At 39.4% G+C, this 14,852-nt stretch overlaps 1 protein-coding gene across 1 annotated transcript; it reads left to right on the forward strand.

Moving 5' to 3' along the window:
* Positions 1-2,197: 2,197 nt before the first annotated feature.
* DLK1 (delta like non-canonical Notch ligand 1) lies at positions 2,198-13,841 on the forward strand. Its single transcript, XM_057397073.1, has 5 exons — positions 2,198-2,404; positions 3,248-3,311; positions 3,755-3,885; positions 8,773-8,914; positions 12,880-13,841. The coding sequence occupies exons 1-5, from the start codon at positions 2,332-2,334 to the stop codon at positions 13,616-13,618; spliced, it is 1,149 nt and encodes a 382-aa protein (XP_057253056.1). The 5' UTR covers positions 2,198-2,331; the 3' UTR covers positions 13,619-13,841.
* The last annotated feature ends 1,011 nt before the right edge of the window (positions 13,842-14,852 follow it).

A 14,852-nucleotide genomic window follows, 5' to 3' on the forward strand; every position in this document is an offset into this window, starting at 1 on the left:
TTTTCAATGACTGTTGTGAAGAGTATGGAGATTTGGGGTAGAGTGGTTCTGGCAGCAAACAAGCTAAGTAAAAATGATTTGCAGTTTGGTTTCCTCAGGTGGAAGGAGGAGAGTGAAGAGCATTAGTCTGTATTTACAAAATATTGGTGTTTCTGTTTTGATGTTATTTTTGGATTAGTATCTGGGCAGGCACTTTTCCAGTGAATTCTGTTTATGTTGAATAGACTCCACTCTAATAAAAAGGATTCTGACCTCCTGGAAATAAAATTAGCAGGTTTTATTTAGATGAGTCCTGGAGTAAGTAGAAGAGATGGGAAAATGGAGATTTGTCCTAATTTCAGCAACTGAGGAAGCACCCCTGAGACACAGAAGAATAAAAAGTAGAGTTGTTCTAAAAAATGGATTACTTTTTGCCTAACAGTGTATCAATGCAAAAAAAAAAAAACAACAAAAAAACCACCTGAAAAACAATCAAGAAAAAGACAATACAAAAATTGAAGTTTGAAATGGTGATTATAACATACCATAGAATCATAGAATCAGTGGATGGTTTGGGTTGGAAGGGACCTTAAAGATCATCTATATGGGGTTGTGAGGATCATGTATAAGAGAGTGAGAGCAAGATTTACTAATGATTTTTTTCATCAGATGTCAGGTTTTGGACAATAGAGCTGATATTCAGTAGTTAACTCAGAAAATAGAAGAAACATGTCATTGTATGTCAGAGGATATATACAATGCAAATTAGAGCAGATAATTTGACGGCAATGAGTGTACAGACAAAACCTATGAATTCTACAAACTCTCTACTCTGAAGGTCTGAAGTAAAAAGAATGAATGATGGATGAAGCAGCCATCATTACATTCCACATTTCCATTTCTCTGGAATGTCATTCACCGTAGCCCAGCAAGGCTTGGTCTGGTGAGCTACAGCAAAAGCCATGATGGCAAAGTAACCTTTCAAAACAGTTAATGTTTCAGTTGTAAAAAGGAAAGCAAGGCAAGCAGAGAAGGTGTGGAAGCAATCTGTGCCTATAGTCAGGTAGGCACAGTTTATCTCAGACAACAAAACCTTTGGAGAGCTTTGAAGAAGCAGTGTCTGCCTGTCACAGCTCACTTTGAAGTGTTGTCTCTTAACCCACCCCTCATTCTCTGCTCTTCCTTTTTCTTTCACTTCCCCTATTCTTGGTTAAAACTAAAAGCTAACATAGTAGAAGCAAACTTATTCAACCTGAGTGACATCATTGTCTTCAGGTACCTGTAAATGGTCTATCTGAAGCTAATCCGTTCTTTTCAGTGTGTGTATTTTCAGGCAGGTAACCTTGAATTAATTCTAGAGAAAATGCAGACTGCTGTATAGTTTTCTTACCATACTATAGGGATCTCTAGTTGCTTCAATAGTTTTCTTACCATACTATAGGGATCTCTAGTTGCTTCACATAAATGCAGACAAATTGCTAAAAGAGGTTTGGTGGAAGAAAGCACTAAATCAACAAGCAGAAACCAGGTCCCTCAAGAATCCCAAAACCCAGACATAACTGCTTAAAAAACAAAAAAAAAAAAACCACAAGAAAGAATACAAAGAATAATATAGCCAGTCTGTTTCCATAAGAGAGCTCAAAGGAAGAATAAAAAGATAGGCAGAAGGAATAATCACAGAATGAAATGCAGAATTTAAACGGCCTTGTGGTGGAAGAAATATTTCTTCTTGATCTGTTGCATGTGTAACAGACTGTTAAAGGAAGCAATTGGGGAGGTTTTGTACTGCTTTTTGTTGGCTTTTTTTTTTTTGGTTGGTTTTGGTGTATTTTGGGGAGGCGGGGGGTGTCTTTTACCTTCCATGCTTTTTCTGGGGTCTTTCCTAAAAACAGTTGAAATTCCAATGTAAATCACTAAGCAGGAAAGTCTTCAGATTTCTGAAGACAGGACCCAGATTAGATGTTTGTGGGCAGCCGGACTAAGTTCACACCTCCACCGGATCTCCATTCTAAGCCCTTCCAGGTTTCTTCCCTCTCCCCGCGGCCGCACGCGCCCCGTTGCGCACGTCGCCGGGCTCCTCACCCCGACCCCTCACAGGGGAGGGGGAGCGAAGCAGCAGAGCTGGGAAGGGGCTGCCTCGCCCCGTGGGCAGGTCCCCCGCTAGCGGGTGGGGGGCACGGGGGCCGGGGGGAGGTAGGCAGCCCTCCTCTCCCCTCCCTTCCTTCCTCTCTCCACCCTCCCTTCCCTCCCCGTTACGCTGCTGGCGGGGGTGCCGCCTTACAGGTCGCAACCGCTCTCCGGTGAGCTCCCCGCGGCGCGTAGAGGAGCGGAGTGCACGGAGCGGCCCCGGCCATGGTGCTGCGCGCCGCGGGGCTCATCGGCTGCTGCTGCTGCCTGCTGCGCCTCGTCCTCCCCGCAGCCCCAGGTAACGCCGGGGGAGGGCGGAGAGCGGCGGACACCCCGGCGATTGCCCCGGGAAGCGGCGCAGCCAGGGGTGGAGAGTTGGGAAAGTTTTGGGAGTTTGCCGGGGCTGGGAGTTAGGAGTCCTCCTGCAGACCCCGGGGGCAGAGCCTTCTCCAGGGCTCGCTCCGGGTGGACGTGTTGGTGGGCTTTCGGACGCTTTTCCTCTGCATCCCGCTGAGTGCGTCTTTCCTGCCGTTTGCGCGGGACGTCAGGGGCTGACGGTGATACTCCAGATGAACATTGCTTGATTCAAAGACTTGAAACAAACAAAAAAATGTACCTGAGACCTCTTTAACTCACGTTATTCATGCGTGAGTTAATGAAAAGGGTAATTTTCGTAAATCTTTTTCATCCCATGTACAGTTGAAATAGATTCAAAGCTTTCATTGTACATTGCATTAAATGAAATTTCCTTTTAACTAAAGGTACTTTTGTGTTTCAAGTAGGTTTGAAACAGTGCATTTTGAGTGGCATGTTATGAAATTACATACATGATTCTGTTCCGAAATTCCCCTTTTAAAGGCGTGTATAGTGATTTTTCATGCAGTTTGCATATGCTAAAGTGACTTTTCATTCTTTCACGGTTAATTCTTTATGTCATTTCACTTATCCTATAGGAACACTCTGCAACATACTTTAAGTTCATTTAAAATTTTATTTTGCAAAATATGTGTTTGAAGAAAGAAATCAGAGCATCATTAATTCTGGATTCTTTTAAAACAGCAGTGATGTGTATAGAAATGTGATACAGTTTTTTTGCGGAGTGCTGATTTTACTGGTTTGATGTGAGAAATCTTTCTTCCAGGCGTGAACTGTAAAACTGGCTGCCACCCAGAAAATGGATTTTGTGAATTTCCCAGTGAATGCAGGTAAAAATATCTGTCAGACAGGACTATTAGCACAGGAATGAATGGCTTCAATAATTTATAGTCCTGGTAAAATAGACAGAAGTTGAAATGATTTGTCATCTGAAAACATGGAAGTGTAATGAAACAGCACTCTATTAGGCTGCAGTAATTGGAACCATACAGTATAGACATCTAGGTGTTTTTTTAGTCTACTTTTTTCCAGTAAGGGAAGTCTTTACATTGATTAGCATTTATTTATTTATTTTCTTACTGAATGAAACGGTTTTCTTCACATAAACTGTTGCTAGTACCCAGAAGCATTGATGGTATCTTGTTCAAATGTGCTGCACAGTCCAATTTTGTATCCAAAAGTTTATTTATTGTGCCTCAGAAAGGGGAGCATCTTTGCAATTATGTTTATTAAAAATAAACTATGCCTCTACTTTATCTTTTATCTCTTTCAGGTGTCAGCCTGGTTGGCAAGGTGCTCTTTGTAATCAGTGTGTTCCTTTCCCCGGGTGTTTGCACGGCAGCTGTGCCAAGCCCTGGCAGTGCATCTGTGAGGAGGGCTGGGTTGGCAGCCTCTGTGACATAGGTTTGCACATCCTTTCCTGTCCTTGAGCAAGTGAGGTGAAAGAGCCCCATCTGGTGCTAGAGACGCTAAAGTCGTTCTGAATAACTGTTGGTACTAGATAATAGGGGGATTCTGGGCAGTGGCAGATAAAGCCAGAACTTTGATAATAATTTAGGCAGAAGCATGCAGTATCTTTTGTAACTGGTCATACATGCGAGCAAAGTGTAAACTCCTCATTCCATTTTAAACAATGATTATTGTGGACAAGGCCAACAAATAACTGCTCCCATGTCATATAAGCCATTTCTATAAAAATACAAGTTGTAATACATCAAATAATTTGAAATACTTACCTAGCACATCTATCTATCTATCTGTCTATCATCTATCTATCCATCCATCTGCTACTTTCTTAATACTTCTTGAAAAGGCAAGCATTGTGCTTATTTCTTCCTTTACTTAACCCAGTGATGATTCTGTGGAGTAGTATTAATATAACTGAGAAAAAGATCTGCCAGAACAGGCTGCCACTTCCTTGTGGCACCCTCCTTGTGAGGCATAAGCACAGCTCTTGTGTGCACTCTCTCACCCCTTGCCAGTCAGAATGGGCCAGCTTAGCAGAAGCAAGCTGTAGAATTGGCCTCTGGTGAGCTGGCTTATTTTGACTGGCACATACAAATTCTCAGCCAAATGGATTTGAGGGGGCCAAAGCCACATGAGCATCCATGAGCATGTGCCTCTTCAGCCCACATAGCTGCAGCTAGAAGAGGACAGGTAACCCGGGCCTCATTTTCTTTTCATGTCAGGCTTTTGTCGTAATACAGCATGTAATTTATGGAGCATGTCTGTGTTCTGCCAGTGCATACCCAAAGCAGTAATTAAGGATAATGCAGTTTGAACTGGATAAAATTTTCAAAATTAATAAAAAGTTTTCAGGTAGTTCACATGTTGCAGTGACATGGACCTTGGTGCAAGGTACTCAGGTACTCATTTAGATACTCATCAGGCTTTGTAGCCAGTACTCACTGGCTGCACACATAAGCATAGACAGGCCTCTTATTTAAAGCTAGTCCTGGTACATTTGCAGGAGCTGCAGTAGCAGTGATGCAGATGTGACTAAAACTTCTCAAGAGATGTTGCTCTGTGCACCTCCCACGAATGTGTTTGTACTCACGACAGCCACCTAGATTCTTTTTACAGCCAGTGAGGAAGAATGGGTCTTTCTGTGATCTACAATCATAGATTCCTAAAACTAGACTGAAAATCCCTCCACTGCCACCTTAGGAGGCTTGGTTCTATTGCTTGACAATAACTCCAAAGGACCAGGTTTTTAAAGGTACTGTCTTCACATCTAAATATGAATGTATATTAATGAATTAAGGTTTTCAAGCTGGGCATACTTTTAAAACCCATGAGTTTCTAGCTGAATTTTTAAGTACTAATGTATCTTTGCAATTCTGAGTCTCGCGACTGGTATGTAAGATGCAAAGCAATGCTTTGGAAATTGTAGCCGTATCTTCATGGAAAAATATTATTCTAATACATATTCATTAAGACAGTTATATTATACAAGCCAGGTATTTCAGAAACTGTTATTTCTCTCAGTGCTCAGAGTGATCTCAGTCTTTGATAGTTTGAATCTAGATCCCCATGAAGAGCTGCCAAGAACATTCAGACAAAAGAAATAACCTTCTTTTCATCTGCAGGCACGTGTTATGTTGACAGTCTGTTATCTCAGTAGATTTACCTACTCTAAATGCATTATTTTGCCACAAGGGATCAAGAGATGGGCCCTCTTTTTTTTGCTACTGAAGGGTTGCTACATGTTGTTATCCTGATCAAGTAAAGTACTGAAACCTCAAATGGGTTAATTGCTCAGCCACTGGTGCCTGCCAAAAAGTTGATGTCAGTTTCCTGTGTTAAATTATTACAGATTTGCTGTTGCACATTAACAGGTACTATTAAATGAAACTTGGGTTAGGAAGAAGGAAGAGTTTTGAAGGCAGCTCCCCTTTTGGGGATCACTGGCATCACACATGCTGTTTTTTTTAAATATGGAAATACAAATCCATTAATTTCTTATCACAAAGTACTGTGTCTCTCTCTTCCAATACTGACTTTTTGTGTACAATGAGGGCAAGCCACAGCTATTATATTTTTCACATGCCTATGATATTAAGTGCCATTTTTTAACTACTGGAGACCATTTTTAGCTTCAGGTATGTAATGAGATAAGGTGTGTTAAAAAGCTACATTTGTGTTGTTTCTGTGGAGACTGATGAAGAGTTGTGAGTAATGCAGTTTTGGTACTCTCTTTAATTTATTTTTTTTTTCCTGCTATAGAAAGCTTAATATTTGCAGGAAGTTTCCAGTATAACCATATACATATATATATGGTTTAATGTTGCCAACTATAAGCAAATGCCAACTCACAAGGATGGCAAAACCCAGAAGGAAAACTCTGGGAAGGTCTGAAGTTCATTGTCTACTACTGTAAATACCTGAAATATTTGTAAACTACAGATACAGTTCAAGCAGCTTATTTGCTTGCTAAGCATAGGAGGAAAAAAGATAATTTTGGACCAGTGGTGTTATATCTTTTTCTGTTTTCTAGAAAAGTTAGTGTATGGTCTCCTTGGCTTGGATTGTGGAATTTCCTTTCTGGAGTAGTTTTGAATCATGAAGTAGTTTTGCTAATGCCTCCGACTGTGTAGCTGTTGGTTTTGCTATGGACACTCTGGTTCTCAGTTCAGGTCAAGAATGACTTTCCCAGTAATTTAGAGGCCCACAGATTGTAGGTTGAGCTTGATCCACGGTAAACACGTAGGGCAGGATCAGTGGTATCATTTATGACTATTATTGCAATTACGTGGACAGACTTTGCACTTAAAGAAAGAAATCTATGAGTTGGTATTAGTGTTAACACTGCTGGTTAACCTCCTTGCAGTGGAGTGCACCACAGCCTGCCTAACAGTGCATCTTCTCATCCTATGGAAACACAGCCTTGAAATTGGGTATATAAACACCTGGAACCAGGCTGCACAACAGTTTCTCTCTGCAGCTGACATATGCTATACAGTACAAGGAACCACATCAAACATTGAATGTAAGACCAATTTAGTCAATTTATTTCCAGGATAAAACAACAGCCCAGTTTGAGCATATGATCCACCTTGCTAAATCAGATCAGTCATCTGTCATCTTGCCATCTCTGTGTCTGCACAGTCATATTACTGGGCCTCTGTCTTCCTGCATGAATCACATCCTCCATCTGGCTAAAAACACATGTGATGTGAGCTTGGAGTATACTGTGTTATATGTCACTTGACTTCTTTGCCCAAGACTTTAATGACTTTTGACTTTGATGACTGTCACAAAGAGAGTATAGGTGGAGCCTCTAATGCCCGTACTAGGCATGCATGAGACAGGATCTAGAAACTGCTGTGACATAAACTACTACTGAGTCTGCCTTCCTTCCAAAAAGCACTCAGTGATTGCTTTATTTACTGCAGCATCATAATCTAGTTTTACACAAATATTACTTAATTTATTGGTAGTGTGGTTGTGGCTATTCATAAACGTGTAAATGTGTCATCCTTTTTTTAAAATTCTCATCTCAGACTCAGTTACCACTTGAAGCAGGTAAATCACTTGGCTGTTGGCCTTTTGAGATGTAAATTTGATAAAAATATATAAACCAGGCTATTTGAGGTTATTTATGTAGTATGTTTTAAAGAATTATGTTCCAACAAGTATCTAAGTGGTGTTTTAAAATTAAATCCCTGACATAAATTAGTGACAGTAATGTATGTGTTTTTGTGTGCATATATACACACTATCCATATATTTCAAAGAGCTTCCTTGCTCCTGCATCAGAATTCATGCTTTATTACCTGCCTTTTAAAGCCTGTGAAAATAACACTGCTCCAAAAAGTATTCAAGGTTACTTTGGTCCTTGTGAAAATTGGAGCTTGCACTCAAAGTGCATGGAAAGTGGTTGTTTTGGAATGAAAACAGGCTAATACAGGAGAAAATAGAGCCTCTTATCCAGGGAAAATTATATTTAATAGCTAGGGATGTTGAAATGTTTTGCTATGGTTAAAATTTTGCAGTACCTCTTGATATCATCTAAATTTCATGTTATGTTGTGGGAAGTAAAATACAAATGCCCTTAAATCCCTTTTCATCTTCTTAGAAAGTGTATGTGTGCACATGTTTGTGTGAGGCTTGAGATAACTTTCAGTAAGATCTTCTCTGCAGCTGCTCCATTAACTGGCTAAAATATGCTCTTGTTCGTTTATTTATTTTTAATTATTTTAAAAATTCAGTAATCATTTGAGTGGGAAGTGGCTCAGCAGGGAAATTGTAAAGAAAATGAGATGTGTGACTTTGGGTCCAGGTGTCAAACAGCTTTCTCTTACGGTACAGTTATATCAGGGCTTGATGCAGCCCAGCCAAAAGAGGAAATTTTTTTTCTGGAACTTGCTGATCTCTGTTATTATTAAATGACTGTTCATAAGCACATAATGATAGGCTCTGGGCAGGGAGTGGGGAGAATTCCCAGTTCTGATTGCTTTATCACAATTCTGCTCATGGAGAAGCCAAGGTTATGAAAGGATGCCTAGAGTACATAGTTATTTCTTTCTCCCATACTAATATTTTATTGATAATATTACTTATTTATAGACTGGAACAATTTGCAAGTGGGAGCTATGAAGAGAGAAACTGAAAGTGCTTGCAATAATAGTTGAACAATCTGAATTCTATTTTAACAGAGGGAGGAATAAATCAGAATTTATAAAACGCAGGATGAAGGACTGTTAAAGCTATACTGTGTTTGAAGTATTATTAACTATTTACTGACTCTTTCTCATTAGATTAATTGAGACCTGTTGCTTTTTCAAACAGATGTTCACCCATGTTCTGCAAAACCCTGCACCAATAACTCAACATGCATAGAGACTGGTGATGGAGGATATATTTGTCTGTGTGGCCAGGGATTTACAGGAAAAAACTGCCATCTCAAAAAAGGACCTTGCATTATTAATGGGTAAATATTGATTTCTGTCATGAATTTAAAATATGCACTCCTTATGACTATTATTCAAAATTCTTTGGTAAGTAGAAGTGTCTTTGTGCTAAAATATATAATAATGATATTTTTATCAAACTTTACAGATCTGATCTGCTCATATTGTAAAGATGTAAAGATTATCAGCATAATTTTAGTACTCAAAGTATTTGTACATTTTATTGTGGTGAATTTATACCTTCCCAAGAGTTTTGTAAACAAACTTGAAGTAACCTCCCATCCTGTGTTCTCACCTCTAATGAAAGATAACTGTACCTACAAGCCATATACAGTAATAAGAACAGTAACCAATACACAAACTGTCTGCACAAAAACATCTAGTCTTCCAGTCTGCCATTTTTCTTAACTGACATGTAACGGTATGTCCATAGTTTATTGAAGGAGATAATCTTACTTCTACCAGACCAGGGAGTGTGGGAGGCCATTGCTCTCCATTCTCTGAGTGGGACGTTAGGGACAGTATTGCCAGCAGGTTGAAGGAAGTGATGCTTCCCCTCTTCTCAGTCCTGGTCAGACATCTGTATTGCTGGGCCCAGTTCTGGTTTCCCCAGTATGAAAAGGACATGGACGTACTGGAGTGAGTCCAGTGAAGGGCCACGAAGATGATTAAGGAATGGGAACATCTCTCATATGAGGTGAGACTGTGAGTTGGATTATTTAGCCTAGAGAAGAGTACTGGGAACTTACTCATATGTATAAATACTGGATGCAGAGAAGCCAAGAAGATGAAGCCAAACTCTTCTTAGAGGTGTTCAGTGGAAGGACAAGAGGCAACAGACACAGACTGAAAACTTTTCAGCAGTATTGCTGGTAGAAATGCTTGGAAAAAGGGTGACCTTTCAAAGTTAAAGAAAATGTGAGCTAGTGTTTTTATTGAAGTCTAGAAGTGTCTGCTGTCTTCTAGCTCATCAAGGATCTGATCTCATAAGCATACAGAATGCCTTTCTGGTGGTTACAAGCTTGGTAAAACTATCACCTTAAAATCACAGTTTTCTTTTTGGAGATTGCCTTCTTTCTCTTTAGTTCCATATTGGTAACCTCTGGTTCTGCTTTTGCTCAGCGATAGAAAATGATGAATATTCAGATCACCTTGTGACAAAATCTTCCTGAAGACTTGTACATTCTTGTTTAAGGAACGTTAACACCTCTCTCTGGCAAGGATTGCCATTCTTGCAACTTTATGTCAGTGTAATATTTTTGCCATTTCTTTTAATTCTCACATAGTTCTGTTTAGGTTTACATTCAGCCTCTAAGATAACTGCTCTGGTTTGCCTGTTTCTCTTCATTGACAATGAGGACATTTAAGCTTCTCACACGTGCGTTGAATCGGATCCAAGCTACCTGCCTAACACAGGGGATGTGTTGCTTTCTCTACTTTTCATCTGTAAAGCAAATATTTCAGTAATTGAACCCAGGCATATTTTAACTATCCAAGATAACAGGTGGGGTACAGCATCAATGAAATAACACAGGTTAATTCCATGCAATTCCTTAAAATCCTTATTGTTTTAAATTGCTGAAACTACATTTTTGTGATGGTACTCTGCATTCAAACTGACTGCTTATGATCTAGTCTGGAAACAATGAACAATTTTTCTTAAGGAAACAACATACTTGAAACAGCAGTTAATTTTCTCTAGGATGCTGTCTCCTTTTCAGGAAAACGAGCAGCAGGCTCTGCCAATCTGCTTTTAATGCAAAAAGACAACTGTTCTCAGTATAAGCACTCTGTGTCTTGTAATACTTCACAGTCCACCAGAGAGCGCACCTCATATCCTGGAAAGAGACCTCATTATATATAATGACACCAGTTCATTCACATCTTCATCTGTTTCTCTCTACCTCAAATGGTAACAGTTGATATTACTAAGCATTGTCCCTGGTTCCTCAGTGCACATTTACAGATGGTACAAAGACAATTCACAAATCAAAGTGTTTGTTCTAGTCTGTTTACAAAGTCAGGCACGTGATCCGCATTACTGACGTTTCTGATGAAGTTTTGCTCTGAAGAAGAGCAGCAAGTGGTACTTTCTAAAATGAAATCAGAGTATTCGGAAAGAAAAGAAGTGGTGCACCCATGTTTCCACGACTGGCATTTCATATACCACACCTTGTTGAACATGTGTTAAATGCCAAAAATGCATTTTTGCACAATCTATTCAAGGAGATGAATATTACTATTTTATTTATTTAAATATATGAAAATCAGGCAAATGCATCTCAGTTTTAATAATAAACATAGTATCGAAATTCTACATAGTGGCCCTTAAGTGTTTTTATTTTAATTATTTACTCTTCTGAAAGGTTTGGAAAAAAATTTTACACTTGCATTCTCCAGCAATTTCCTCCTGTTTGCCTAGAAAGTACTGTAATTCAACCCACCCATAAGGGTTCAAACTTCTACACTTTGCCATATGCAAAGCAGCTTGTCAGATTTTCCATGGGACCTGTAAAGCAAAGAGAGGGTGCTTGACTCTCCAAGAAGGGCAGAACTGCTCATTTACTCAAGGACTGTACAACTACAATTTCCATATTTTGCTGAAAGCAGACACAGTGGCTAGTGATTGTGCTCAAATTCCTTGTTTGCATGATCACCTCAAGCTGTCACCAGCAACTGCTATGTCAAAATCTAGTGAAACCCACACCTTTTGCTTTCCTAATACTGCTTCCAGACTTCCAGTTTGTTCTTTCAGTAGGTTTTTTTTCCCAGCCAACATCTACAATGAAGGAAAATACAAAGAGGTTTATCAGCAGTTTATATGAAAGCAGCAAAAAACAGGCAGATGAGTCACCTACCACAATATTAAGGCTCTCATGATGGGTGGCCACCAAGTATTTCAGTCCCCAGTAAAGCCAGAGTTACTTGGGGTGCTCTCTATTGTAGCTACCACCAGAGTATTAGGAAAAGTGGTGCTGTCAGAGAGGCTTGTCATAAGCTTTGCCAAGTGTTACTCATCTTTAGGTTTTATTATTAAGTTTTAAAAGCTTTTCTCATATATGATGAGCTGCCATGAAAGTGGGTTTTGAGATTTATTTGTAAACCTGTGACCCAGGGTCCCTTTTCTCCCAACAGGGCCAGCTAAAGGACCAAGTCCACATTGCTCCACTGAATTGATGTTTGTACCTTTCTGTCAATGGGTGGCCCTATCTTTTGACCTGTCACTCAGTAAGGTACATTGCAAAGATAAAAAAAGATGTCTCAGTGAATTTACATCACTTAACACATAGTACCAGGCTACTAATTATTAAGTTCCTAAATGGTTTGCTGAAATACTTGGTTTCCTGTGGTTCTGTCCTCACATTACAGCTGCCTTTGGCAAGGCTGAAACTATCCCACTTACATATTTTATTACATTTATCAGAATTTTTGGCTGAACAACAGTTTGCAGGAAACTATGTTTGCTTCTAAATTTTTTGTGTCATAGAGCACTGGAGAAGCAGAAAAAAATTGATCAGCTTTACATCTAGCAGCTATGGCAGAGTATTTTTCTTTGCCAATACAACACATGGATTATTTTTTGAATAATCAGGTGGAAAACAAAGCCATGGTGCTAGTGTCTTTTTTCAGTTTTGTCTGAATAGTAGCTCAGCTAAATGGCTCTAAGCATACGAAAACAGTGGGAAGCTTAATTTGAATAGGTGTTTGAAATAATTTTAAATCCCTTCACAGCTCTTCAGATTGAATTTATATATTAGTCTACTAATCCTGCCCGAACGGTCGGCAGAAGAAATTATAATCTGTTTTGAGAAAACTGTTGAACAAACTCATTCTTGATTCAACTTCATTGACTTCAGTGGATTTGCATTTGGAATTGGCTCTTCTAAAGAAAAACAGCCCCTTTTATTGCATAAAATGTTTCATAATAGCTTCTTTCATTGGACTTTAAATTCAGTTTTGTCTGTGTGGTTGTTATCTATTCTAGTTCTCCCTGCCAGAATGGAGGAACGTGCATTGATGACGATGGTTTTGCACCCCATGCTTCCTGTCTGTGCCCTTCTGGTTTTGCTGGCAACTTCTGTGAAATAGATAGAGATGACTGTGAATCCAACCCGTGTGAAAATGAAGGAACATGTACAGATACTGGTGTGGGTTTCAGCTGTTTGTGTCCCCCTGGCTATACAGGAAAGCTCTGCAGCAGCCGTGTCATGTTCTGTGCAAGTGGCCCATGTGAGAATGGAGGGACATGCAGTGAACATCCCCAAGGAGGATTCAAATGCATCTGTAAATCAGAATTCATTGGTGTGACCTGCAAACATCCCATCAAAAACACAAGTCTTTCTGAAGCAAATATGGAGACAAGGCACATGCAGAATTACAAGCCGACCTCAAAAGCTCATCACAGATCAGTGCATCAACAAGAAATCTTGAAAATAACAATGAAAGAAACTATCCAAAATGCAGATCCCTTGCTGAGTAGAAGCCAGGTGATATGTTTTGTTGTACTGGGCTTGCTTACATGTCTTGTTGTCTTGGGTACAACTGGGATTGTGTTTTTTTCAAAATGCGAAATGTGGCTTGCTAATGCCAAATACAGTCATCTCCTACGCAAGAAAAAGAACTTTTTTCTGAAATCTAACAATGGGGAAAATCTCTCAGTTAATATTATCTTCCCAGAAAAGATCAAATTGACTAATTATACTAAGAACTACACTGCCATTTAGGCCCTTGAAAGCCAAGCAGCAACTTGCAACTTTTTATAGCAATATGTAAAATAGATTGAATTTATTGCACATGATTGGCCTCAGTATTTGTGCTGTAGCTTGTGCTGAGTGATAATGAAAAAATATAATGTATCTGTATTGCTAACTATGTTTTCATTCCCGAAAATAAAAGGTAAAATAAATTTTTTAAAATATTAAAGAGCAGGGAATTGATTCTTTTCAAGACAGCTATAGTTTGTAAAATATAAAGTAAAATCTACCACTAGAGCTGTATTGCATCTTTCTTGTCTTGTGCAAAGTTTGTTGGCAAATACGGTACCTGTAAATTTTGCTTTTTTTTAAAATAAACAGCAGTTAAGGACTACACTGGTTTATTTATTTATTTGTAAATGTTATGCCACAGCAAAGACCGCAGTGAGTGTCCCTGCTTAATTCTTCTGCTATATGTGACAAAGACTTTAGAGACTGCAATCAACAGGAGCAAATTCACACCAATGTCTCAGCTATCCAGGCAGTTTTGCTATTTTTACATGCTCCTTTGATAGAATCTTACGGGTCTTTGTGATACTAATTTCAGGTTAAAGGTCTCTGTTGCTTGCCATGCTGCCTCCATAAATTGTTCTATTTGTCTATTTTAAAATGTTTAAAAGGTGTTTAATGTCATTGGTCATACTTTCTGTTTAGAGACCTAGTAGAGATGTAAAGGATCTGATCCTGACTTTTCTATAAATACTCCTCAAAGAACTCTGCTGAGAGAAGTATCCTTCATGCCTGTGTCATAGGAAGAAATGAAAAGATAACATGTGCCACCTGAAATAGGACAGCTGCTTTTAGTTCTTCATTTCTGCTTTTTCTGTGTCATATTACAAGGAGAGAAAATCTTCAAGAATCAAAAGCAGCACTGGCAGAGAGGCAAAGGGTCACAGAATCATAGAATAGTTAGGGTTCGAAAAGGACCTTAAGATCATCTAGTTCCAAACCCCTGCCATGGGCAGGGGCACCTCACAATAAACCATGCCACCCAAGGCTCTGTCCAACCTGGCCTTGAACACTGCCAGGGATGGAGCATTCACAACTTCCCTGGGCAACCCATTCCAGTGCCTCACCACACTTACAGTAAAGAACTTCCTCCTTATATCCAATCTAAACTTCCCCTGTTTAAGTTTTAACCCATTAACCTCTTGTCCTGTCACTACAGTCCCTAATGAAGAGTCCATCCCCAGCATCCCTATAG

This window comes from Pezoporus wallicus, unplaced genomic scaffold (assembly GCF_028554395.1).
Source record: "Pezoporus wallicus isolate ANWC-B61680 ecotype Strahan unplaced genomic scaffold, APGP_CSIRO_Pwel_v1 contig_7068, whole genome shotgun sequence".
NCBI lineage: Eukaryota > Metazoa > Chordata > Aves > Psittaciformes > Psittacidae > Pezoporus > Pezoporus wallicus.

Bases quoted from the DNA above. Each gene is read 5' to 3' on its own strand.
- DLK1 (XM_057397073.1), top strand. From the start codon at position 2,332: ATGGTGCTGCGCGCCGCGGGGCTCATCGGCTGCTGCTGCTGCCTGCTG. The intron at 2,405-3,247 runs GTAACGCCGGGG...TCTTTCTTCCAG, and splicing joins CGTCCTCCCCGCAGCCCCAG to GCGTGAACTGTAAAACTGGC. The intron at 3,886-8,772 runs GTTTGCACATCC...TTTTTCAAACAG, and splicing joins TGGCAGCCTCTGTGACATAG to ATGTTCACCCATGTTCTGCA.